This window comes from Lepus europaeus, chromosome 7 (genome assembly GCF_033115175.1).
Source record: "Lepus europaeus isolate LE1 chromosome 7, mLepTim1.pri, whole genome shotgun sequence".
Taxonomy (NCBI): domain Eukaryota; kingdom Metazoa; phylum Chordata; class Mammalia; order Lagomorpha; family Leporidae; genus Lepus; species Lepus europaeus.
The window spans coordinates 10951565-10978163 of NC_084833.1; the positions used below are offsets into that span (position 1 = coordinate 10951565).

The 26599-nt window shown below is 54.2% G+C and overlaps 2 protein-coding genes across 2 annotated transcripts in view; one reads left to right on the forward strand and one right to left on the reverse strand.

The window, feature by feature from the left end:
• The first annotated feature begins 7638 nt into the window (after positions 1 to 7638).
• Positions 7639 to 26599, forward strand: part of VPS37C (VPS37C subunit of ESCRT-I) — a 35678-nt gene continuing 16717 nt past the window's right edge. Inside the window, exon 1 of the mRNA XM_062196064.1 lies at positions 7639 to 7722. The gene's annotated coding sequence lies outside the window, so the exon portion shown is untranslated. The remainder of the gene's footprint in view (positions 7723 to 26599) is intronic.
• On the reverse strand, positions 18251 to 25943 carry LOC133763583 (uncharacterized). The gene is given in 3 exon segments (XM_062197387.1): positions 18251 to 19694; positions 19788 to 23155; positions 25494 to 25943. Coding segments are annotated over 3 exon segments (4881 nt in total). The 3' UTR covers positions 18251 to 18631.

Consider the following 26599-nt stretch of genomic DNA (forward strand, 5'->3'; position numbering starts at 1 on the left):
CCTAGCTTCACAAACGTGGAACTGAGGCCCAGAGAACAGAAGGGACTTGGATGAGGTTCTCCTGGACCAGGGTGATTTAGTGACAAAACAGGGACTGGGATTCAGGAGCTCCAAGGTTGAGTGCTGAATCGGGCTCTCCCCAGGCTATGTGATAGCCAGGAACTGGGCTTTTCAACTTCGGAAAGAAAGGACTGCTTTGTGAGCCTCCAGGGCAGCAGGGTCAAGTGCAGGCTGTCTGGCCTCCAGCTACTTGGGGCTGCCGCCCAGCCAGAAAAGAGGCAGGCCTTCCACTCTGATATCCAGCCGGCCCTGGGGGTCGGGGAGCTTTGTTTGACTTCCTGTGGCCTTATCACAGCTGATACAAGTTGTTTTTCAGAGACTGGCAAACTTTCACACCATTCCTGGAGGCCCAAGTTAGAGAGGCAGAGCCTGGCCAGTCCTGGCTTGAGTACATGCCAACAATCACACCCCTCTTTCTCTTAACAACCTTTGTGTGTTGGACAAGTGGGGCCATAAACGCAAGCCTCCCCAGCTCCCCTGCCCGCCCTGCCAGGGTCAGTGCACACTTGCTGCAGCGGGTGGCTTCTCTACCACGTATGGATGTGTCTATTGGAAATGCCCTACACCCTCCATTGAGGGCGTTTTGGCCTCTGGGGACCAGAAGAGCTCTCCCCTGAGGTCTTGGCAGGATTCCCAAGATGATGCTGGAGTCACCAGAGGCGATGTGGTGTACCCAAACATCACCCAAACATCACCCGAGGTTGCACTTTCGCCCGCAGCCAGTGGCTGAGAGATGCCTGCAGAGGTATGGAAGCCCGGCTCCCTTGCCTTAGCTCGGGGCAGTGTTAAGCCGTTATAGAAATCAGAGTCCCCTGGGATATTCCAGAGCTTCCCTGGGGATCAGGCCGGAGCTTCCTTGCCCAGCACGTGTGTGAAACCGCACTGTGGCGTGGCTCTGTCCCCACCCTGCCCCTACTGCACAAAGTCCAGGCCTTGCCGACGGTGCTGGATCAGAAGGAGGACAAGGTCTGCACACAGAGGAAAGAGGACATTTATTCTGCTGCTAGAGTGAAGAGGTAGTCGGCTGATGTCCCAGGAAGGGTGGTTCTGGAGTTCAAGGAGTTGGAGGGAAAGCTGTGCCTGGGGGGATGTGGCTGATAACACAGCAGGCCTTAGAGACGGGCTCAGGAGTCAAGAGCTGACCGCCAAAGCGTGTGGGTCCAGTAAGAGGATTTTTAAATACATAAATCTTAAACATCAGTGCAGTTTCTTGAGAAATGCACCGAAGGAGAATTGATGGCTTGATCTTAACATGGAGGGGCCATAACAGAACGTTGTGCCTGGCGAGCAGCTGCAAAACACTAGGCTGGCACCCGAAAGACGCACAGCGCTGTGTTAGGAGAGTCTGGTGTTTCCTTAACTACAACGAGGCGCATCCCCCTAAAACCCAGGACCAGCAAGGCTTACTGTGCCCTGAGCCACCCACGCCCCATTACACCCTCTTCCCCTCCCTCACGGGCTTCTCCTGGGAGCACCTTTGAAACAAACCACTGCCCCGAAACCTCATCTCTCGGAGCGCTTCTAGGGAATCCGACCTAAGACCCCCTTCTTCATGCAGTCCACTGAGACCCCAACCCGGTGAGGGCCCCTTCCCTTCTGGGTGTTCCTGGGGGCTTTCCCTGCCATGGGGTTTTATCCTGGACAGATGTTCTGATGTCCCTGCGAACTCTCATGTTCCTGGGAAAGAGGGACTTCTCCTGAGTTGGTCACAGTGTTACAGGACCCCCCAAAAATGGCAGGAGGGGTTGCTCTAGAACCCTCCCCCCAAACTGGTTTCACTCAGGAGATGTATAACAAGTCAGTGAGTGACACGGTGCAGGGAGCCAGGCAGCGGTCACCCAGCCCCCAGGCTCTCCAGGGTGTTGGGGTGAACTTCCTTCAGGACTGAAGTTGGGGTTGCAATGGGCATGTCCAGCTCGGGTCCAGGTCCCCGTTTGGCCTGTGGCGTGCTCGTGACTCTCCTTTGATGGGTTGGTGATACGGAGTCCTCTTGGGAAGTGTGATGATGGTGGGCTGCAGTCAGTCTGGGGCTGCGTGCAGGTGGTGGTTACTGTTTGCCCAGGGCCTGGACTTCCTGGAAAAGAAACCCCTCAAAACAAGACTGAACCTCAGGCTGTTATTTATAGGGGAGCTACGTGGCCTCAGGAGTCTGGTGGTCAGGGTCCCTGCAGGGCCAGCTGCAGCACTCCCTCAATTCAGTGAGTTAATTTTAGGAAGAGGTTGATTGGCAATCTGAAAAGCAGGACAAGGAGACTCGGAGCTAAGGGAGGGAGGCTAGGAGACCGTGGGAGGCTGGGCCCTGACGGTGTCTGGCACCTGCATGGGAGGCCCTGCAGAGGGTTCAGTTTCAGCAAGTGAGCGTGAGCAGATGTGGGCTCTGTGTACCGGAACTCTGTGCAGACAACGCGAACACCCAGGAAACCCCCTCTGTATTAGGATGCAGGTGCAACTGCTGTAACCAAAGCCCAGATAGCAAGAGGCTTCAAAAAAGTACAATTCCAAACAGTCCCGATGGCTCTACAGTAGTGGAGACCCAAATTCTTTCTCGTTGCTTTGCCATCCTCAACATCTGGTGTCTGTCTCTTGGTCCATTATGGCTTCTCCAGCTCCTGACATCACATCTGAATTCCAGCTAGCAGCAAATAGAGAAGGGGGAGCAGGATACACCTGTTTCCTTAAAGGGCACAATCCAGATGTTACACATGTCACTTCTCACTTCTCCTGGACCACAGTGAAGTTACAGGCAGCACGTCTAGGTGAAAGGGAAGCTGGGAAATGTAGTCTTTAGCTGGGCGGCTAAAAGTTGGTGTCTGGGCCGGCGCCGCGGCTCACTAGGCTAATCCTCCGCCTTGCGGCGCCGGCACACCGGGTTCTAGTCCCGGTCGGGGCACCGGATTCTGTCCCGGTTGCCCCTCTTCCAGGCCAGCTCTCTGCTGTGGCCAGGGAGTGCAGTGGAGGATGGCCCAAGTTCTTGGGCCCTGCACCCCATGGGAGACCAGGAGAAGTACCTGGCTCCTGCCATCGGATCAGCGCGGTGCGCCGGCCGCAGCGCACTACTGCGGCGGCCATTGGAGGGTGAACCAACGGCAAAAGGAAGACCTTTCTCTCTGTCTCTCTCTCACTATCCACTCTGCCTGTCAAAAATTAAAAAAAAAAAAAAAAGTTGGTGTCTGATTGCTAAAGGAAGAAGGGGATGGTGAGAAGCCCCTGCTCTTCCCTCCTGTTACGGTGAGGATAAGCTGGGTTTCACCGACAAGACGCCCAGCACCCAAATCTCAGAGTCTCAGTGCAGCCAAGGCTGATTGCTCACTCACAGCCAGCGTGATTGGCAGGAGCTCTCATCACAGCCACTGAGGGCGCAGGCCGATGGACGCCCCATCTCGATGCAGGGGAAGGAGACAAGCGGCAGATTGGACTCTGGTGCAGCAAGGCTTCCACCCAGAAGTGCCACACGACACCTCCTGTCGCTTGCCATTGGTCAAAGTGAACTCCAAGGTCACCCTGGGCTGCAGGGTAGATGGGGAGGGCAGCGAGGTCCTGCTCAGACTATTTGGGAACAGCAACAATGGCCCCCACGCCATGGAGGCGCTGGTCCTTGGCTCTTTGGTTCTTCTCGCTGGCTCCTCAGCCTCTTTGGTCAGTACCTACAGATTTGGGTAAGAGGACACGGGTAAGACCTACACTGGCCTGTTAACAAACAGGAGAACCAAGCAAAATGAATGAAAGGAAAAACAAAAACAAAAACAAAAAAACTTTGCTTTAACCACAATTTGCCTTTAGGCAAGATTATGGGTCTGTGTGTTTCATGCATAAATTGAACAAACTCATAAGAGTTATAAAACCTAAATTCACTTGCCAAACAAAATAATTATAGGAAAGCTGCACCACATTGTTATGGACAGAGTAACCCCCCCAACACACACACACACTGATGAGGTCACAAGGGTGGGGCCTTCCTGACGAGATCAGTGCCCTTGTGGGAAGAGATGCCAGAGAGAGTGCTTGTTTGCCGAGTACCTGGTGAGAAGGTGGCCTGTGCAAGCTAGGAAGAAAGCCCTCACCGGAGCCCGGCCATGCCGCTACCCTCATCCTGGACTCCTCACCTGCAAAACTGTGAGAAAATGCGTTTTTGTTGTTTCAGTCACCCAGTCTATGGCATTTTGTAAAAAATGTATTTATGAGAAAGGCAGAAAATCAGAGAGAGACAGAGACAGAGGGCAAAGAGATTGTCCATCCATTGACTCACTCCTCAAATGGTCACAACAGCCAGGTCTGGGCCAGACCAACACCAGGAGCCAGGAACTCCATCCAGGTCTCCCACACGAGTGGCAGGAACCCAAGGACTTGGGTGGTCTTCCACTGCCTCCCCAGGAGCATTAGCGGGAACCTGAATTGCAAGCGGAGCAGGGGGGACACAAACCAGCACTCCAGTACAGACACTGGTGCCACAGGTGGCACTTCACCTGCTGCACCACAACACCAGCCCCTGTGGTGTTTTTGTTGTTGTTGCTGTTTTTTTTTTAATATTTATTTTATTTATTTGAAAGATAGAATTACAGAGAGAGGTAGAGACAGAGAGAGAGGTCTTCCATCCGCTGGTTCACTCCCCAGATGACCACAAAGGCCAGAGCTGAGCTGATCAGAAGCCAGGAGCCAGGAGCTTCCTCCTGGTCTCCCATGCGGGTGCAGGGGCCCAGTCACCCGGGCCATCCTCCACTGCTTTTCCAGGCCACAGCAGAGAGCTGGATTGGAAGAGGAGTAACCGGGACTAGAACCTGGGGCCCATATGGGATGCCAGTGCTTCAGGCCAGGGCTTTAACCTGCTGTGCCACAGTGCTGGCCCCCCATGATGTTTTGTAATGGCAGCCTGAGTCCACTAAGATACATATTAAGGTAGTATATCAGGTTTGAGTTTGGGTTTACATTATAGAAACTCTGAAATAACTATAACGTAATCCAGATAAAGTTTGATTTTTTTCTTTAACTCCCTCTGATTTAAACAAATCTGGAGGTGGATAGCTCATGTCTTGGGGCAGGGAGCTCTCCTTGTTTCCTCTCAAATCCAATCAAGAATGTGACTTTCTGGAGGATGGAGGTGATGCCTGGTCACCTCGGTGTCTTCAGGCCTTCACAGTGTGGGTGACCGGTGACAGCACGTGGAACGAATGAGCAAATGAGGGAATGAGAGGAGAACCAGGCACCGCTGCTCTGAGGGGGCTGCTTGTGCCTAGAACTGTTTCTCTATTCATAAAAAAGTTAATTTATTTGAAAGGCAGAGTTACACAGGAAGAGATGGAGAGAGAGAGAGAGAGATTTTCTGTCGCTAGCTTACTCCCCAAATGGCTGCAATGTCTGGGCTGGGCCAGGTCAAAGTCAGGAGCCAGACACTCCAACCAGGTCTCCCACGTGGGTGGCAGGAGCCCAAAGACTTGGGTCATCATCGGCTGCTTTCCCGGGGGCGTTAGCAGGAAGCTGGACTGGAAGTGGAACAGCTGGGAGCTTTGAACCAGATGCTGGCGTTGCAAGCAGCTGCTGAACCCGCCGCGCCACAGTGATGGCCCTGCCTATACCTTTCTGGTTTTTGTATGTCTGAAGGGCACTCTGGACATGAATAACACTGGACGTAACTGCGGCATGAGATGTGGGGATATAGGAGCCAGGGCCAGAGGGGATGAGGCTGGAGCCAGGGGACCCTGGGGGCAGCCGGAGGACAGCAGCAGGACACGAGGCAGAAAGAGCAGCGCTTCCCACTGCCCTCGCGCGCTCTCTCTCTCTCAGATGACCTGAATTTCCTGCAACTGTCTCGGCCTCCCTCCTCTACCCTCCTGCTCTGTCTCAGGTTGTTCACCCTCCCCCAGCCCCCTTAAGATGACTTGGCATTGACCCAGGACCTGCAGAGAGCATCAGGAGCATTATCCCCGCCCCCCACACCCCGGGTGGAATCATCGCGTCTGTCACATTCACAGGTTCTCATTGTTCCAGCTGAAGCAGTTTCTAGCATCTGCATAACATGATACCTAAAATAGATTCTCTGTCCCTTACAGAACACACAAGAGTGGAGTAAGTGCTAAGAAAGGGAGAAGTATGGAATGCTTCAGTCACATATTTACCCCACTTGCGGGGTACACCGGGGGTTTTCTAGGAGAGATGAGAGACAAAACACCCAGTAACAACAGCGGCTTACACAAAGTGGCTTATCTCCCCACTATGGCTGCCAAGTGCGGCCCTTTGGTCGCTTCATGGTTCAAGATGACTACTCTAGCTCCAGCCATTACATCCACATTCCAACTCCAAGACGGTACTAGTGAACGAAGGGATTAGACTCAAATCAAGCCATAAGTAGTGTTCTCTATTTTTCCCCCTCAAAAGCAATATTCATCCATGTGCAGAGTTAAAAAACCATAGGACAAAAAGCTAAGGCAGCTGCGCTGGCCCTGCCAACCCTTCACAGTTTCAGCCTGGCTCCCTGGCAGCTGCTGTCACTCAGTCAGCTGTCGTTCCAAGTCAGCGATGCCTGCGAACCAACCGTGTGGCCTCCGACCGGGGTCGCCAGGTGCTGCCTGGGGGCGGGCGGCTGAGGCTGCCTCCCTCCCAGACTCCTGCCACCGGGGCTGGGGTCGCCGGGGCTGCGGTCGGAGGGATGGGCAAGGGCAATCCCTGTCGAGGCTCGGTCATCCACGGGGCGCCCGCAGGAGGAGGACCCTGCGTCCCGCAGGGGCAGTGAGGTCCTGGCCAGCGGGATTCACCCCGCGACCCCCAGAATCTTCCACAGAAACCCGAATGCGCGGAGCGGCAGAGCCCAGTCGGGCTCAGGGCGCCGCGGGCCCCGGCTTCTGGCCCTGCGACCCCGTCGCTCCCACTCTGTCCGAGCCAGTGTCCATCACCAGCGACGGCCGCGATGCCCGTCTCCGCTGAACAGCTAAGGAGGCGCCGAGCCCGGGGCGGCACGGCTTCCTGGTCGCGGAGGCTCGCCTCCTGCGACCCCGTTTCCACCACACGTGGACCACAGCGCAGGGCTCTCCCGGGCCCGCTGCCCCGCAGGGCCGGCACCAGGGCCCGGCCTCTCCGCTGGGCCGCGCGCAAACCCCGGGCAGGCCAGGATGTCTGTGGTGTACACAGCCGCGCCATGGAAACGCGTGCCCGGCCTTGGGCGATGCCGCAGCCCGCGCTCGGCCCGTCCAGCGCTCCCCTAGTCCTGGGATTCCGCGCTCGGGGCGCCCTGAGAAGCCTCGTGCAAGCCAGCCAGGTCACACAGCACGGCCACGCCCGCTTGCCCGCCCGAGCCGCCGCCAGGCGTCTGCGCAGGCGCACTCGCCCCGGGACGCCCGGCGCAGGCCGGCCCCCCCAGTGGGCGTGCCCAGAGGCGGAGGGGCGGGAACAGGGGCTGCGGGGGCGGGGCCGGGCGCGCAGCACGCGCGGGGCCAGGGTCTCGTGGGCCGCCCCGTGGGTGTGGCTCGTGTGGGACGGGGCCGGTGTCGGGGGTAACTCAGAGGCCCGCGAGGAGGCCGCCCCGCGCGGCCGCGGGACTAGCGACGGGGCCCGGCGGCGGCGCCCGGACGTTGGCGGGGGGGCCACTTCCGGCGGGGGGGGCGGGCCTCGCGGATTCCGGAAGTGTGGGCGCGGCTGTGGCTTAGCCCGCGGAGGCGGCGGCGGCCCCGGCAGGTGAGCGGGGCCTGGGGAGGGTCCCCAGCCGGCCACGCGGGCGGGGCCGAGGGCGGGGGGCGGGGGTGGCGCCGGCGCCGGCTCCCGGCTCGCCCCCGCTCGCCCGCCTCACGCTGGCAGAGGCCGGTGATTGGGCGCGAGGGCCGCGTGACTCGCGCCGGGGCTGGCACCCCTACCCCTGGCGACGGGAGGGAGGAGAGGGCTCGGGGGGCCGCCCCGGCCCCTCCCGCGGGTCGCGCCCCACCCCTCTCCCCGCTTCTCTGCAGCCCCTGGTTCCTAGAAGTGAGCATCGCTGCGGTTAACAGTGCTGGTGACCTTAGAGCCAGTCTGCCCATTGTACAGATGGAGAGACTGAGGCCTGCGGGGTCCGACTCGCCACAGGCCGGCGGCAGGGTGGGGTGGAGGGCACTCGTGTTTGATTTCCCGGCCTGTGTCTGTCTTTCTCAGGGCAGGAGAGGATGAGGCTTCCAGCCTTGACTCTGCCCTTGTCCTTTATCCTGGAGCCAGACCTGGCCCGCGTCTCGGGTCAGCCCTTACGCCTGGGCCTTCAGGGTTCAAGGGGAAGTGGCGTCTGCGCACCCGTAGTGTTTGCCAGTCTTCGTTCCGTTTCCTCCTCACATCGGGCCAGGTGCTTTCCCACTGTGGCTGGGGAGAAGGGGGCGGGGGCCGGGTGTCAGGCCCGCCCGGCTGGCCTCCACGCCCCGCACTGCAGGGCCTTCTCAGCGGCACCTGTCACCCTCCTGGGAATGCCCGTCCTCCTCCCAGCACTCTTCAGGGACCCGGTCCCTCCTCCTCTGCACTGTCCCAGTTCTGTCTGCCCCAGACCCTGGCCACTCCCTTCCCTGGTTCCGGCCTCTTACCCAGGAGTGCTGTTTTCCTACAGGGGCACCGGGTCTGCCACTCGGGCCCCAGAGCTGGAAGTGGAGGTGACCCCGGGCTTGGGGAGGGAAGACTTTGGCTGGTTCCAAGCTGGGGCTCTGGGCTGGTGGGTGGGTCTGAGGACCGACGGTTGTTGGGGAGCAGGACTGGATGCTGAGGGAAGGAGTGTTTGCTCTTGGTGGCCGCAGCGCCCAGGATTTTTCCTAGGTTATCTTGGAGCTCTGGCCCTGTGCCTCTGTGAGCCATTAGTCAGAAAATGTTCCTTGGCCCTGGCAGCCTCTGGTGGCTGCTTTGCAGGTGCAGTCGCGGTAGCGCTGATGTGTTGCTGGGTGGGGGCCACGCTAGATTCTGCAACACTTCCAGGTGGGTGGTGAGCCCCTTTTACAGGTGCGGTGAGCCACAGAGATGTTAGGGAACTTGGCCAGTGTCACACAGCCTATGAGCGCCTGCATTGCAGTTTCTAACCCGTCAGTCTCACCTCCACGGGAAATGTGATTTTTACACGAAGATTTATTTACTTTGAAAGTCAGAGTTACAGGGAGGGAAAGATTTTCTGTCCACTGGTTCTCTCCCCAGATGGCCACAACAGCCAGGGCTGGGCCAGGCCAAAGCCAGGAGTACAGGGCCTTTGTCTGGGTCTGCCAGGTGGGTGCGGGGGTCCCAAGTATTTGGGCCATCTGCAGCTGCTTTCCCAGGGACATTAGAGGGAGCTGGATCAGAAGTGGAGCAGCCAAAAGTTGAACTGGCGTGCACACAGGATGCAGGGTTACAGGCTGCGGCTTAAGCTGCTGCACCACAACGCTGGCCCTATAAATGTGATTGTTTAAAAAAAGTTTATTAATTTATTTTTATTTGAGAGATCTGCAGAGAGGGAGAGAGATCTTCCCATCTGTTTATTCCCAGATACAACAGCTGGTGCTGGGCCAGGCCAAAGCCAGGAGCCAGGAATTCCATCAGGGTCTCCTGTGTGGGTAGCAGGGACTCAAGGACTTGGGCCATCATCTGCTGCCTTCCAGGGTGTACCTAAAAAGGAAGCTGGATTGGAAGCAGAGGCGGGACTTGAACCCGGCACTCTGGTATGGGATGCAGGCATCCCAATCAATGGCTTAAACCCCAGGTCCACAGTGCCTGCCCCGGAGTGTGCTGCTGACTTGCTGATTTTGCCTCTCAGAATCCTCAGTTTCCTAAATTTGCTGGGCCTGGGGACTACTCTGTGATTCCTGTTAAGAGTACAGAGCCCTGCCCCTGGAGATTGTGTCTGGAGGGGACCCCAGGCATCGGCTTTGAACAAGTGCTGTGGGCGATTCTTGCTGTAAGGAGGTGTGGGAAGCCCTGCCCCAGGAACTCTGTTGATTTGCTGGGCCCTGGGAGCCTGGGAGAGAGATCGTTACTAAGGATTCTTGTTTGCTTCTTGCTTTGCAGTGTGGTAATGAAGGGACGTGGGGATAAGTAGCCTTGTCATCATTTCTGGACACTGTTGGCCAGTAGTAGTAGGGGTTTTCCAGGCTGACATAATCAGGTCATTGAAGACCTTGTTTTAATCTGTTGTGTGGAAATTCTGTCGCAGGTTTCCTTGCAGGATCTGTGGTTTTCAGAAGGTTCTGGTGTGTTCCTGGATGATTGCCCTGTGACAAAGAAGTCTCTGTAATGCCAACAGTCTCTTGGGTTGTGCTGACTTTAAAGTCCTGTTTACTTAGCAGGTGCCCCCTCCACTTCACTTCTGTCTTCTTTGTTTGCTTTCACTGGCTTATGTGAAAGACTGAGCAAATTCCAAACAGGTTTGTCTTGCTTGAGTTGAGTCTGACAAGTGGGGCCCTCAGGGTTTAGGTTGGGCGGGTGAGGAAGGAGAGACAGTCTGAACCATGAGATGACTGAGGTCAGGTAGGCCTAGCGCTGCAGACTGGTAAACTCTTAGAGTCTCACTGCTGACTTACCTGGTCCTTCCTCAGCAGGATTACATGAGTTAAAGGGGGAAATTGACAGTACCCTTTTATCCCCTGGTCCGAGAAACCTTGACTTCGGATTTCATTTATTTGTAAACAGAGGACAACTTTGTGTGATCGGAATTGTTTCAGATCTACTGAGACTTGTTTTCTGGCCCAGGGTGTGGTCTGTGTTGGTTAATGTGCTGTGAGGTTGTGAGAAGAATGTGTATCCTGCTGTTGGGTGGCATCTTTGCATTTCTGTAGAGCCAGGTTGGTTGGGGCTAGGCTTCAGTATGGTTCGGGTGACCCCAGGGACCGTGTTTAAAGCCTTGGTCCCCAGGTGGTGCTGCTGGAAGGTGATGGTACCTTTAGGAGGTGGGGCCTACAGTGAGTCCTTGGGTCATTGGGGTATCGGGTGGTTCCCGTTCTCCCCTTCTTGTGAGACGGTGGTTACAGTGGAAGTGAGCCTGGCCCTTCCCTCCCTCTCTGCTCTTCCGGTTTGAGATGTGACCACTTGTTCCAGTGTGCACTGCTGCTGTTGCCAAAGGCCATCCGCTGTCTCCCATCCGCCATAAGGCCCTCACCAGAACCGAGTGCTTACAGGTACCATGCCCTTGACTTCCAAAACTGTGAGGTACATGAATATCTTTTCTTTCTAAGTCACCCATGTTAGGTATTTCATTATGAGAACTAGAAGCTGACTAATTCAGTGGGTAGTGTTGTCCAAGCCTTGTGTCCTGTTTGATTTTCTGTGAACTGTTCCATCAGTTATTGAGAGAGCGGCATTGAAACTTTTGACTGTAATTGTGGGTTTGACCATTTCCCCTGGTAGTTTTGTATATTTATTTAAAAATTTAGTTCTTTATTTTCATTTTATTCGAAGGGCAGAAGGACAGAGACAAAGAAGCAGATGGGGAGAGCTCTTCCATCCAGTGGTTCACCACCAAATGCCCACAGCAGCGAAGGCTGGGCCAGGTCAAGGCCAGGGGCCTGGAATTCAATCTGGGTCTCTCCATCTGGTATGCAGGGACCCAGGGTGTGCATCAGCAGGAACCAGGCAGTTCAGTTGGGATGTGACGTCACAAGTGATGACAACTGCTGAGCCAGACGCCCACCCTCGCCAGTTGTTACGTCATGTGTCTTGAAGCTCTGTTATTAAGTGGGCAAACATTTCCCTTGATGCATTTACCTCTTATAATGAAATGCCCCTTTTGATCCCTGTAAATGTTCTTTGCCCTGAAATCCACTTTGCCTGATACTAATATAGGAATCTAGTTCTAAAAATCAGTGTTAGTGGGTTGATATAGAGAATGTATAAAGAATTCCTACAACTCAGCAACAAAGAAGCAGGTAACTGAGTTCAAAACTGAGCAAAAGGCTTGAGTAGATGTTGCCCCAGAGAAGATAGCAGATGGGCAAAAAGCCAATGAGGTGACGCTCACCATTACTAATTATCAGTGAAAAACAAATCAAAACCATAATATGCTACCAAGTTACAGAGAAGCAGAGGCATTGAGAGGGAGAGAAGAAGAGAGAGAGAGATAGAGGTCTTCCATCCGCTGATTCACTTCCCAGATGGCCACAACTACCAGAGCTGCGCCAATCTGAAGCCAGGAACCAGGAGCTTCCTCCACGTCTCCCATGCAGGTGCAGGGCCCAAGGACTTGGGCCATCTTCCACTGCCTTCCCAGGCCATAGCAGAGAGCTGGATCGGAAGTGGAGCAGCTGGGACTCAAACCAGCACCCATATGGGATGCCAGCACTGCAGGTGGCCGCTACACCACAGTGCCGGCCCCAGGATGGCTGTTTTTATTGTTGTTGTTGTTGGTGGTGGTGGTTTTTGTTTGTTTGTTTTTAAATCTCAGGAAGTATTAAGTATTGGTGAGAGTATGGAGAAATTGAAACCCTTCTGCATTTTTTTCTGGGAACATAAATGATGCAACCACTGTGGAAAACAATATGGAAGCTCCTCAGAAAATCAAACATTGGGGCTGGCATTGTGGTGTAGCTGATAAAGCCACCACTTGCAATGCCAGCATCCCATGTGGGCACCAGTTCCTGTCCTAGCTGCTCCAGTTCTGATCCAGCTCCCTGCTAGTGGACTGAGAAAAACAGCGAAAGATGGCCGAAGTGCTTGGACCCCTTTAACCCTCGTGAAAGACCTGGAAGAAGCTCCTGGCTTCAGCCTGGCCCAACGCTGGCCATTGTGACCATCCAGGGAGTGAATCAGTAGATGGAGAATCTCTTTCTGTGTTTCCCTCTCTCTCTATAACTATGACTTTCAAATAAATACATAAATCTTAAAACGAAAATTAGACATAGCCTACCACATGATCCAGCAGCTCCAGCTCTGGGTATATACTTAGTAGAAGTGAAAGCAGGGTCTGACGCTGTGGCTTCGCGAGTTCAGCCACATCTGCCACATTAGAGCGCCGGTTCAGGTCCCAGCTGCTCTGCTTCTGATCTGACTCCCTGCTGCTGCTCCTGGGAAGGCAGCAGGACGGCCCAACTCCTTGGACACTTGCCACCCACGTGGGAGACCAGGATGTCGTTCCTGCCTGGCTTCTGACTTCAGCCTGGCCAGCCTTGGCTGCTGTGACCATTTGGAAACTGAACCGGCAGATGGAAGATTCCCCACTCTGTGTGTGTCTCTCTCTCTCTCTCTCTCTGCCTTTTAAATAAATAAATAATCTTAAAAAAATAAGAACTCAAGCAGATATTTGCATACCTGTGTTAATTGCAGCATTATTTACCATAGCCAATAGCTGTGTGTTATCTAACAGATAAATATACAGTGTGTAGTATATCCATTAATACAATATTATTCAGTCTTTAAAAAGGAAGGAAAATTTGACACGAGCCACATGAGTGAACCTTAAAGGAATTATGTTAAGTGAAATAAGCCCGTCACAAAATAAAAATACTATGTGATTCTTCTTTAAAAAAAAAAAAAAGCTCTTTTAATGTGATTATTGATATGGTTGGGTTTATATCTACCATCTTGTTATTTAGCTTCAGTCTGTCCTGTGTTGTTTATTCTCCTTTGTCTTTTCTTTTTCCTAATTTCTTTGGGATTGAGTAATTTCTGTGATTCCCTTCCGTTTCCTTTGTTGGTTTATTAGCTCCGCCCCCACTCCCAGCAGCCCCTCTTTTGGTGGTTGCTTTAAGGTAGATCATATGGACCTGTAGTTCATCACAGTCTATCCTCAAATATTCCATCACTTTACGGAGTGTGTGAGTGAGACTCTGGTGACAGTCGGCTGATTCCCTCCCTCCGGGCCTTTGTACTGTAGTCACATGTTTCACTTCTGCCCATGTTGAGTGTTCCACAATAGATTGTTACTATGTGTTTGCTTTAAGTAGTTACTTTCAAGGAGACCAAAAAGAAAAGGAAGGTCTTTTGTATTTGCGCACTTGTCTCTCATTTCTGGTGCTCTCCACTCATTGCTCCAGCTGAGATTTCCACCTTCCTTCCTGTTCCTCTGTCTTGAGGACTTCCTTTTAACACGTGGAGTGATGGTCTGTGGGTGAGGAGTTCTTCCCACTTTTGGACGTATGAGAAGGTACTTTATTTTGGCTTTGTGTTTGAAAGCTATTTTCCCTGTGTATGGAATTTTAAGTTGACGGTTCTTTCACTGCTTTATAAATGTTGTCCCGTGTCTTCTACCTGTATTGCTTCATGTGCATAATCTGCTGTTATTCTGTTTTTGTTCATTTATTCCGTTTATCACTGGTTTAATTTAATTATGATGTCTTTTAGTGTCGTTTTCTTCATGTTTCTTAGGTTGGAGTTAATTGAGTGCTTTCAGACCTGTGGGTTTATAGCTTTTATCAGATTTGGGAAATTTTCAGCCAGGAATCCTTCCTGTTCTGTCTCCTCTCCCTCAGAGACTCGAGTTTCATGTGTATAAGGATGCTTGAAAATGTTCCACAGTTCTCTGATTAAGTTTCCCTCATCGTTTTTCCTTTTAATGGTTTCTTTTAGTTTCCTCTACTGCTGTCTTTACATTCACTGATCTTTTCTTCCACAGTGTCTAATCTGCTAGTATTCTCACCCAGTATACTTTTTATCTCAGATATTATAGTTTTTACCTCTGGGAGTTTTGGTTTTTTGTTTTTTTAAGATTTTATTTATTTGAAAGACAGAGTGACAGGGAGAGAGCAAGAGACAGAGAAATATTCCATCTGTTGGTTCACTTCCCAAATGACCACAGCAGCCACGACTGGGCCAAGCCAACCAGGAGCCAGGAGCTCCTGCCGACTCTTCCTATGGGTGACAGGGGCCATCGTCTGTCGCCTTCTCAGGTCCAGTAACAGGAAAGGATTGGAAGCAGAGTGGCTGGCACCGCAGTGTGGGGTGTCGATGCTGGTGTGGCAAGCTGTGATTTGACTCGCTTTACCACAGTGCTGGCCCCATTACCTCTAGGAGGTTTGACTCGGGTCTTTGTTATATCTCTATGTCCATGTCTTCGTTTACCGTGTTCCATCTTTCTTTAGGCTTCTTGAATATACATGATTGTGGTAACTGCCCTCACGACCTATCATCTGTATAATTTCTGGTGTTATTTCTGTTCATTGTTTTCCTCACTGTGAGGCATGTTGTCTTGCTTCTTTGTATTTCCATTAATTTTTTATTGGATTTTAGTTGTTATTTTTACCTTGTTGGGCACTGGATATTTTTGTATTTCTATAAATATTCTCAGCACTGCTTTTGGACAGTTAAATTACTTGGAAATAGTTTGATCTTGTAAAGGCTGCTCTTCAACTGTGTGCTGGGGTCAGAACAGCCGTTAGACCAGGGCTAGTTCTGCTGTCCAGAGGCAGGGACCTCCAGTGTATCCATGTCCTGAGCGTCCTGAGGTTTTCCCTCTGTGGCTGGTGGGGACCCCAGCTATTCCCGGCTCAGCTGAAGATCAAGGGTTGTCCCCTTTGCTGCTGGTCCCTATTGATCAGTACAACCTGAAAACTGGAGGGGACCCTGGGTGGGTTTTTAGGGTTCTCTTTCTTTATTAGAAAATAATATTTACTAAATGTATTTGTTTATTTGAGGAGAGAGATCTTTCGTGCACTGGTTCAGTCCCCATGACTGACTCCGGCTGGTCAGGTATGAGGATGGCGGGGACCCACGTACTGGAGCTGTCACTGCTGCCTCCCAGGGAGTGCATTAGCAGGACTTGAACCCATGCACTGCGATACAGACTGTGAGTGTCCCAAGCAGCAGCTCAACTCCCCACTGAGGTTCTCGCTCTGTGTAACTCCTCCCCATGTTCTGCCCGGTGAGCTCTGGCTGCCTTGGCCTCCCTGGCCTGTGTCACCCCTCTCCCCAGCTCCCAGGGTGGCCGGGGCCTCTGGCAAGCAAGCTGGGGCAGTGCTAGTGCTCACCTTGTTCCCACTCAGGGTCACTCTTCTGGGCTGCCTGATGCCCAGTGTTTGAAAACTGTTGTTTTCTTTCTTTCGTCTGGCTTTTTAATTACTTGAGGTGGGAGAATAACTCTTTCAAGTTCTTTGATATTGGCTGAAAGTAAGCTCTCACTGGGTGCCTGGTGTGTGCTCAGCGTTGACCTGGGTGCTGGGGGCCAGAGATGAACCAGACAGGGGCTGTGCCCTGGGGCGCTCCCATTCCTGCTGAGGGCACGTGCTGGTTCTGCATATGGTGCCTGCAGCGTACTGCAGGGAGGCGGGCTGAGCTCTGTGGGAGGCTCTGGCAGTTGAGGGATGGGCGGGTGCTTTGTAGATGTAGGACAGAGTCCCCCAGGCAGCGGGAAGGGTGGGAACAAAGGTAGGGTGCTGTGCACGGTGATCCCTGGTGCAGGGACCCTGGTCCTGCGGGTCTGGGTCATGACTGGAAGTACAATTCGAGTTCTGAGCTCAGTAGAGCAGAAAGAGCTGGGAGAGCCGAGCAGCCCGGGGTGTGGAAGGAGAGCTTGCCGGTGAGGAAGGTCGGGGTCAGCTGAAACAGGGCCTTGTTTGCCAAGCCAAGCAGCACTGGATTTTGCACTTGCTGCCAGAGCCCCGGGGAGCCACAGGCGGTGTGCAGCAGGGCTGAGAGAGCTCTGCCTGTTTTCCAGGGGCTCCTGTGGAAGAGGGTGTCAGAGCCAGCAGGCAGCTGCCACAGAGGCTCAGGGTCGACCTCGGCACAAGGACCACAATGAGTCTGGCGCTCAGGCAGCTGCTGCTGCGGCATTGCCACCTTTCACCTGTTTGATTATGGCCTTGGTGGACTCCCGTACGAGTCAGGGGTAGATATGAGGAGCTCTGGCTCGGTGTCTCGGGGTGCTTCAAGCTGTCTGCTCGTTTATGATTCCATGGCGTCATAAAGCCTGTGGACCTAGAGGTTCCGAAGGTCAGGCCTAGCACAGGCAACACCCACCTTACACCCACCAAGGCTGGCCAGAAGTCAGGGAGAACAGCGTCTCGCTATCTGGGACTTTGGCCAGACGCACCTTGTGAGGTGTTTGTCCCTTGTGTCTTTGCCTTGCCCTTCGTCTTGATCCTTCCTAAGGGATGAGGGAATCTGCTCAGCTTGCGCGGTGCAGATTAGACGTGTGAGGACGGGAGGCTGACAACTACAGACTGAACCCTCTCCGAGCCATCTGAGCAGTGGGGAGAACCGAGGAACGCTTGGAAGCCTGGTGTGAAGTCCTGGAGGCTGTTTGTCTTTTCAAGTCAGAGCCACTCGCCGGAGAAGGACGAGGCCTCACCGGGTGGCTGGGTTGTACCGGCAGGAGGCCTGCTTGTTCAGTCCCTGGTTCTTGGCCCTCTCACTGATCAAAGTGAAAGCCTACTGAACTGATTGTATCCGGCTGTTAGGTCGCTCGCTTGTGGATGCCTTCTCCGGAGCGACCTTGCATTTTCTGTCCTCAAAGTCCACATAGGAAGTGCTTGCAGGGCAGGAGGTAAGAAGGGGCTGGGTGCGTGAGCCTGGCCGCAGTCACAAAGCTCACCCCCCACTCGGGCACCAACTCAGTTCATGTTCACCAGAGGCTCATCTCAGAGGAGAAACTGAGGCCTGGAGAGGTTAGATTACCCAGGAAGTAACTGAGCATGCAGGGCTGGCTGCCTGACAGATGCCAGGCCTCTCATTGCTGGGTCTCCCAGCCGAGCTGAGCTCCAGGGAGGCACAACAGCTCCTGGTGCTACTGGGGGATCGGGGGCCCTGTGTGCCTGGCTGAGGCCTGGTAAAGGAGACCAGCCACCATGCTGGTGTAGGACCTCTCAGTTGCAGAGATGCCCACTTGCTCGGGAGGACGCCCAAAGATCCAGACTCCAGACCAGTTGATGCAAAAAGCACGAGGTTTTTATTGTACGTTTGCGCAAACGGGCCCCCACCTCAGGCAGTGAGGAGCCCTGAGCGGCAGTTTCACACAGGTTATATAGGCAACGAATTAGCATATTCCTAATGCGCATGCATAGGATTGGTCAGTTCAGAGAGACCATTAGCATATGGGATGCAGTGGCAACACGGGATTGGCTGGTTCGGAGGGACAATTAGCATATGGGATGCAGTGGCAACACGGGATTGGCTGGTTCGGAGGGACAATTAGCATATCGGAGAGTGCTGAGGGAGAGTGCTGAGGAGAGTGCTGAGGAGAGTGCTGAGGGAGAGTGCTGAGGAGAGTGCTGAGGGGAGTGCTGAGGAGAGTGCTGAGGAGAGTGCTGAGGAGAGTGCTGAGGGAACGTGCTGAGGAGAGTGCTGAGGGGAACGTGCTGAGGAGAGTGCTGAGGGGAACGTGCTGAGGAGAGTGCTGAGGAGAGTGGCAGCTCTGCTCTGGGCATGCCTAGAGGTTCTCTGAAGGGGATTGACTTTTCCTTCCCAGAGAACGTCCTGCCCGCTGGACTCTGGGGAACATCTAACCTCTTAAGAAGCCCCTGATATCTGCCCAGGCCTAGTTTCTTGTCCCTCTCCCCCATAAGGGTCCTTCATTCCCTCCTTTTCTTTTTGCAAAGATTTTAATCCTAAAATCTATTGGACCGGCCTGGGGAGAGCCTGCCTCACTGGAGGGAGGGAACTCTGTTCTTGCTGGACTGGGTTGGGTTCCACGTTAACAATTGTGGAGCATGGGGATTGGAAAAACAATGGGGAAAGGCCAGGAACATCACAAATATTAAACAGTTTTTGAAAGTCTTAGCTTGAGTGGGTTCTGAGTGCGCTGGAGCTTCCATTTGGCTGGTCTGTCCGGATCCTCGGGGCCCTGGGGAGGTGGTGCTCGCTTCACGTGTGAGGCGTGGACCCAAGCAGCGATTCCGTCGACCTTGAGAGCGGTGGGAGTTGTCAACAGCACAGTGAAGGGGCCTTTCCACCGGGGCTCTAGAGTCTTAGATTGGTGCCTTCGGACATACACAGCATCACCGATTTGGAAAGGATGTGGAATGGTTGTCGTCTTGGGTTGGTAGGCTGCTGCAAGAGGTTTCCAGACCTGGTTCTGGATGATCTGGAGTGCTCTCAACCGGGCCTGTAACTTAGGGGCATCGGCAACAGAGTCACTGGCAAGGTCAAGCAAGCCTGCTACTGGTGGGGGCCCTCCATAAAGGATTTCGTATGGTGTCAGCCCGCAATGAGAGGGCGTGTTTCGGACCCGGAACAACACCATAGGGAGGAGTTGGACCCAGTCTTTAACACCAGTCTCCAACGCTAATTTGGTCAAGGTCTCTTTAATTGTTCTGTTCATTCTTTCTACCTGTCCTGAACTTTGGGGTCTATAGGCACAGTGCAATTTCCAATTTATGCCTAATGCTTTGGCCACCAACTGACTTACCTGGGAGACAAACGCTGGGCCATTGTCGGACCCGATTACCTTAGGCAAGCCGAACCGGGGGAAGATCTCCTCTATGATCTTCTTGACGACCACCTGGGCGGTTTCCCGTTTTGTGGGGAATGCCTCAGTCCATCCGGAGAAGGTGTCTACAAAAACTAGAAGATACTTATTCCCATAACTGCCCGGCCTTATCTCAGTGAAATCGACCTCCCAGTTGATTCCTGGTCGGTCTCCTCTTACCCTAGCTCCCTCCGGGAGCTTGAGGTGTCTGGCATTTACCTTGGCACACGGAACACAGGATTCAGTCACCTGCTGGACTAAAGAGTCAAGTCCGGGGATGTAATAAGACTGCCTATCTTCCTGTAAGGCTGCTTTTAGCTTTTTGTGTCCCAAATGAGTCCATTGATGGAGGCTGGTAATTATTTCTTTAGCCAATTGGTGTGGCAGGACTATTTTCTCTCCGAGCCTCCAAACCCTTATTTGTTCATCATACTCTGCACCGAGCCGCTGGATCGTATCTAAGTCTTGGTCCGAATAGAGGAAAGGTGGTTCCCTCGATACTTGGGTGGGCTCAATTGTCTTTAACGGGAGCACCTGTTGGCTCAGGGCTGCCGCCCTAGCGGCCTCGTCTGCCATCCTGTTTCCCCTTGCTACGGGGTCGTCTCCTCGTTGGTGCCCGGGGCAATGAATTATACTCAACATTTTGGGCAGGAACAGGGCCTGTAGAAGATCTAGGATTTCCTGCTTATTTTTAATGTCCTTGCCTGCTGAGGTTAAGAGGCCCCTTAGCCGGTATATCTCCCCATGTACATGGGCAGTGGCGAAAGCATACCGACTGTCTGTGTAAATGTTGACCTTTTTGTCTTGTGCCAGTTTTAAAGCTTGAGTTAAGGCTATGAGCTCGGCTTTTTGAGCAGAAGTTCCAGGCTTTAAGGCACTTGACCAGATAACAGTTTTTCCATCCACCACCGCTGCCCCAGCCCTCCGCTCACCGTTCTGTAGAAAGCTGCTCCCATCCGTGAACCAGGTCATTTCGGCATCCGGCAGAGGCTGGTCGGTTAGGTCTTTTCGGGTGCCGTGGGCCTCAGCCAGGATTTGATGACAGTTATGGATTACCTGGGCCTGGGGCCCCAGTTCCGGGAGCAGGGTGGCCGGGTTTAAGGAGGTGGCAGTCCCAAACCGGACCCGCTCTGAGTTTAATAACATAGTCTGGTAATGAGTTATCCGAGCATTTGAGAGCCACCGATCTGGTGGCTGGCGGATAACTGTCTCCACAGCATGAGGTGCCACTATGGTGAGAGGTTGGCCTAGAGTCAATTTATCCGAGTCTTTCACCAGAACTGCCACGGCCGCTATCATGCGGAGGCACGGAGGCCAGCCGGCCGCTACATTGTCTAGCTTTTTTGAAAAGTATGCCACCGGCTTTTTCCAGGGTCCAAGCATTTGTGTTAGCACTCCCTTCGCCACTCCCTTATTCTCATCCACGTATAATGTGAAGGGCTTGGTCATATCTGGGAGGCTCAGGGCTGGGGCTGACAATAGGGCCTTTTTTATGTTGTCAAACGCCCGCTGTTGCTCTTCTCTCCATTGAAAGGGAGCATTGGACTTCGTGAGGGGGTACAATGGGGCTGCCAGCTCCGCAAACCCAGGAATCCAAAGGCGGCAGAATCCCGCACTCCCGAGGAATTCCCGCATCTTTCTGGCATCGGTGGGGGGTGGAATTAGAGCAACCACCCTTTTTCGGCTCTCTGTCAGCCACCGTTGCCCTCCTTCTAGGAGGTAGCCTAGGTAGGCCACCTGTTTCTGACATATTTGGGCCTTTTTCGCGGAGGCTCGATAGCCCAATTCCCCCAGTCTCTGTAGCAGGGCCCCGGTACCTTTTAGGCAGTCCTGCTCAGTTTCAGCGGCAAGGAGGAGGTCGTCCACATATTGCAGGAGGACCAGGTCCGGATGGTTAACTCGGAAGTCGGCCAAATCTAGGTGCAGAGCTTCGTCAAACAAGGTAGGCGAGTTTTTAAATCCTTGGGGCAACCTTGTCCAGGTGAGTTGTCCTGAAAACCCGGTCTCTGGGTCTTTCCACTCAAAAGCAAAGATGGATTGGCTCTGAGGGCTCAGTCTTAAACAAAAGAATGCATCTTTTAGATCTAACACAGTGTACCATACGTGGGTCGGAGGCAAGGTACTTAGCAGATTGTAGGGGTTGGGCACTGTGGGATGCATATCCTCCGTTCTCCTATTAACCTCCCGCAAGTCCTGTACCGGGCGGTAGTCACCCGTACCAGGCTTCTTTACTGGTAGTAGGGGGGTGTTCCAAGGTGAACGACAAGGTTTTAAAATGCCTAGGTGTAACAGTCTCTGGATATGTGGCCGGATACCTTCCTTAGCTTCCTTGCCCATCGGATATTGACGAACTGACACGGGAATGGCCGTGGGCTTCAGATCTATGATCAAGGGAGGCCGGTTGACGGCCAGCCCTATTCCCGCAGTCTCTGCCCAGGCCTGAGGAAAATCTGTGAGCCACTTGGGGTCCATGGGAGCCATGGTGGACGAGGGCCTCTCGAATAATCGGTGTTCGTCCTCCAAGCGTAGTGTTAATACCTGGAGGGGCCGCCCTCCTGAGTCTGTGATGGTAGCTCCTTTCTCATGGAAGTGAATTTGGGCTCCTACCTTCGAGAGTAGGTCCCTGCCCAGGAGGGGGTAGGGGCAGTCTGGCACTAGTAAGAACGAGTGTGTCACAAGTCCTGTACTTAACTGGACCTCTCGATTGGTTGTCCAGCGATATAACTTCCCTCCAGTTGCCCCCTGAACCCAGGAAGTCTTGGAGCTTAAAGGCCCTTTTTCTGAAGTCAGTACCGAGTGCTGGGCTCCCGTGTCAATCAGGAAGGTTACCGGTCTGCCCCCCACTTCAAGGGTTATCCTGGGCTCAGGGGGGGGCTCCTGGCCCTGACTCACCTAGTCGTCTTCTTCCAGGGACAGGATTGGAACTGGTCTCTTCTTTGGTCCCTGTGTTTTCTTCGGGCAGTCTTTGACCCAGTGTCCTCTTTCTTTACAATAGGCACATTGATCTCTTTCCACCCGAGGCTTTCGTTTGTCTCCCAAGTCCCTATTCTGTCCTGGTCTACTCCTTTCTGTATCCTGCACTACGGTGGCCAAAATTCTACTAAGCTCTCGATTACGTCTTTTGTCTCTTTTGTCTTCCCTTTCCTCCTGCTCCTTGCGGATCCTTTCCTCCTTCTCCTCTCGGGTCTCCCTTTTGTTGTAAATCTTTTCTGCCTCCTTCATTAAATCTTGTATAGTATACCCCTGAAGCCCCTCTAGCCGCTGCAATTTATTGCGGATGTCCGGCGCTGACTGTCCTATAAAGGACATGATTACATCTCCCTGCCGGTCCTCTGCCAGGGGGTCAAACGGGGTGTACATACGGTAGGCTTCCATTAATCTTTCTAGGAAGCCTGCCGGCGTTTCCTCAGCCCCCTGTACTACTGCACGTACCTTGGCCAAATTGGTGGGGCGCTTTCCAGCCCCTCTGAGACCCGCAAGGAGAATCTGGCGGTAAAGACGAAGTTGCTCCCTACCAGCAACGGTGGTGTAGTCCCAATCAGGACGGGTTGAGGGAAACGCCTCCTCGATTTCGTTTGGCAGTAGGGTCGGTCGGCCATCTGCTCCAGGGACGTTTTTCCGTGCCTCAAGGTAGACACGCTGCTTTTCCTCAGTAGTGAGGAGGGTCTGCAGAAGCTGCTGACAATCATCCCAGGTGGGCTGATGAGTCAATAAAATTGACTCGACCAGCCCAGTCAGAGCCTGGGGGTCCTGAGAGAAAGAGGGGTTATGGGTTTTCCAATTGTAAAGATCGGAAGCAGAAAATGGCCAGTACTGCATCTGGCCAGCCACCGAGCGAAGAGGAAAAGCCTGCGAAGTCCAGACGCTTCCCGAGCCCCCTGCCTGCCCCCGACGGAGGCGCAGGCGGCTGGAGGGCGGGGAAGGCGCTGAGACTTCTTCCCCTGCCCTCGTGGAATCAGGGGATGGTGCAGAAGGTTGCACATCCCGCTCTGGTTGTTGTGGGAGTTCCTGCGGGGGAGCAGGCTGGCCGGGAAGATAGGGTGGGGGAGAGTCAAAGCGCAGAAAGTCCTGATCAGCCGGAAGACCCGGTGGCTTGTCAGGTTTTGGATCTCGAATCTCCTTCAGAGGGTATAGGGAGGAGGTTGGCACAACCGGGATAGGAGGAGGGGGTATCGGGGTACGTATGGGCTCCGTCGGGAAGGAGAAGGGTTCTATCCAGGGAGGGGGGTTACGTGAAAGATCCTCCCACGTGGTAATGTAGGGCACCTGATCAGGGTGTCCATCGGATCCTGGCTGAAAGACTCGTTCCTTAATCTGTAAAATAATATCGAGGTTAAAAGTGCCGTTCCTTGGCCAGCCGACCTCGAAGGCCGGCCACTCTGAGGAACAGAATTTTGCCCATTGTTTCCTTTTAACCTCCAATGAGAGGTGGCGCGCGCGTTCTTGAACGTCCTTCCAGTGATCTAGAGTGAGACTTAAAGGGGTGGTTATTTGTTGACCCATGCGTACAAGGATTTCAGCCCAAACAAAAAGAACAGCCAATGCACAGACATATACAGTAAGCAAGACAAAACACATGGCTAGGACAAATCGAACGCTATTGCGCTATTTTTGGGAGCGGCTGCCTGACCAGCCCTCCCCGGGAAGGAGGGAGACTTGGTCTCCGACCCACCTCCAGACCACCCCGGTGCGTCTTCCGGGGGAACAGACCGAGGGTTTCCCCTCATAACCCGGAGCGTCCTCCGGGGAACGGACCAGGGGTTGCTGGGCACGCCTGCCTCCCCCACTGGTCCCACAGAGTCAGGTCAGATACTGGCCAGTCAGAATACTTCAGTCAGAATCCAGTCAGAATACTCAAGACAAAAAACAACAGACAGAAAACACTTAATTATACCTCCAACTGGTCCTGCAGAGAATGGGTCTGAGGGCGACCTCAAGCCCCACGTTGGGCGCCAAATGTAGGACCTCTCAGTTGCAGAGATGCCCACTTGCTCGGGAGGACGCCCAAAGATCCAGACTCCAGACCAGTTGATGCAAAAAGCACGAGGTTTTTATTGTACGTTTGCGCAAACGGGCCCCCACCTCAGGCAGTGAGGAGCCCTGAGCGGCAGTTTCACACAGGTTATATAGGCAACGAATTAGCATATTCCTAATGCGCATGCATAGGATTGGTCAGTTCAGAGAGACCATTAGCATATGGGATGCAGTGGCAACACGGGATTGGCTGGTTCGGAGGGACAATTAGCATATGGGATGCAGTGGCAACACGGGATTGGCTGGTTCGGAGGGACAATTAGCATATCGGAGAGTGCTGAGGGAGAGTGCTGAGGAGAGTGCTGAGGAGAGTGCTGAGGGAGAGTGCTGAGGAGAGTGCTGAGGGGAGTGCTGAGGAGAGTGCTGAGGAGAGTGCTGAGGAGAGTGCTGAGGGAACGTGCTGAGGAGAGTGCTGAGGGGAACGTGCTGAGGAGAGTGCTGAGGGGAACGTGCTGAGGAGAGTGCTGAGGAGAGTGGCAGCTCTGCTCTGGGCATGCCTAGAGGTTCTCTGAAGGGGATTGACTTTTCCTTCCCAGAGAACGTCCTGCCCGCTGGACTCTGGGGAACATCTAACCTCTTAAGAAGCCCCTGATATCTGCCCAGGCCTAGTTTCTTGTCCCTCTCCCCCATAAGGGTCCTTCACTGGTGTTTGCTGGGGCGGCGTATACGTAATCTGACAGACCTACTCTTTAGGAAGCAGCTGACAGCTAAGTAGTGACAACCGTTTGTTAAGTTTGTCCCCAGAGCTGGGCACTGCATTTCGTGGATGTGGCCTTGATCAAGAGGTGGCCTTGTCTAGTGGTGAAGAGCGTGGGCCCCAGGCTGGGCCACCTTGGTTGAAACTTAGGCTCTGGTGTGTTCTCCTCGTGAGACTGGGTGTGCAGGAAACTTCTCTTAAACCCGGTTTTCTCCTCTGCAAATGGAGAAAGCCAAGGGCAAACAGTGGCCTAGGCTCGCAGTGAGGACTGCGTGATTTTCTGCATACGAAGTGCCTAGAACAGTGCCCTGTGCCTGGAGAGCACTCTGCCCATTGGCTGCAAGCGCTGCGCTTGCTTCTGTTTGCTGACGGCATGGTGAGGCCCAGGAGCCGATCCCAGTGGTAGGTGGGAGAGCCTACTGCTGTGAGGCCCAGGAGCCGATCCCAGCGGTAGGTGGGAGATCCTACTGCTGTGAGGCCCAGGAGCCCATCCCAGCGGTAGGTGGGGAAGCCTGCTGCTGTGAGGCCCAGGAGCCCATCCCAGCGGTAGGTGGGAGACCCTACTGCTGTGAGGCCCAGGAGCCGATCCCAGCTGTAGGTGGGAGACCCTACTGCTGTGAGGCCCAGGAGCCCATCCCAGCGGTAGGTGGGGAAGCCTGCTGCTGTGAGGCCCAGGAGCCCATCCCAGTGGTAGGTGGGGAAGCCTGTTGCTGTGAGGCCCAGGAGCCCATCCCAGTGGTAGGTGGGGAAGCCTAGTGCTGTGAGGCCCAGGAGCCCATCCCAGCGGTAGGTGGGGAAGCTTGTTGCTGTGAGGCCCAGGAGCCCAGCGGTAGGTGGGGAAGCCTGCTGCTGTGAGGCCCAGGAGCCCATCCCAGTGGTAGGTGGGGAAGCCTGTTGCTGTGAGGCCCAGGAGCCCAGTGGTAGGTGGGGAAGCCTGTTGCTGTGAGGCCCAGGAGCCCATCCCAGTGGTAGGTGGGGAAGCCTGTTGCTGTGAGGCCCAGGAGCCCATCCCAGTGGTAGGTGGGGAAGCCTGTTGCTGTGAGGCCCAGGAGCCCATCCCAGTGGTAGGTGGGGAAGCCTGTTGCTGTGAGGCCCAGGAGCCCAGTGGTAGGTGGGGAAGCCTGTTGCTGTGAGGCCCAGGAGCCCATCCCAGTGGTAGGTGGGGAAGCCTGTTGCTGTGAGGCCCAGGAGCCCATCCCAGTGGTAGGTGGGAGACCCTACTGCTGTGAGGCCCAGGAGCCCATCCCAGGGGTAGGTGGGAGAGCCTACTGCTGTGAGGCCCAGGAGCCCATCCCAGCGGTAGGTGGGGAAGCCTGTTGCTGTGAGGCCCAGGAGCGGATCCCAGTAGTAGGTGGGAGAGCCTGCTGCTGTGAGGCCCAGGAGCCCATCCCAGTGGTAGGTGGGAGACCCTACTGCTGTGAGGCCCAGGAGCCCATCCCAGCGGTAGGTGGGGAAGCCTAGTGCTGTGAGGCCCAGGAGCCCATCCCAGTGGTAGGTGGGAGACCCTACTGCTGTGAGGCCCAGGA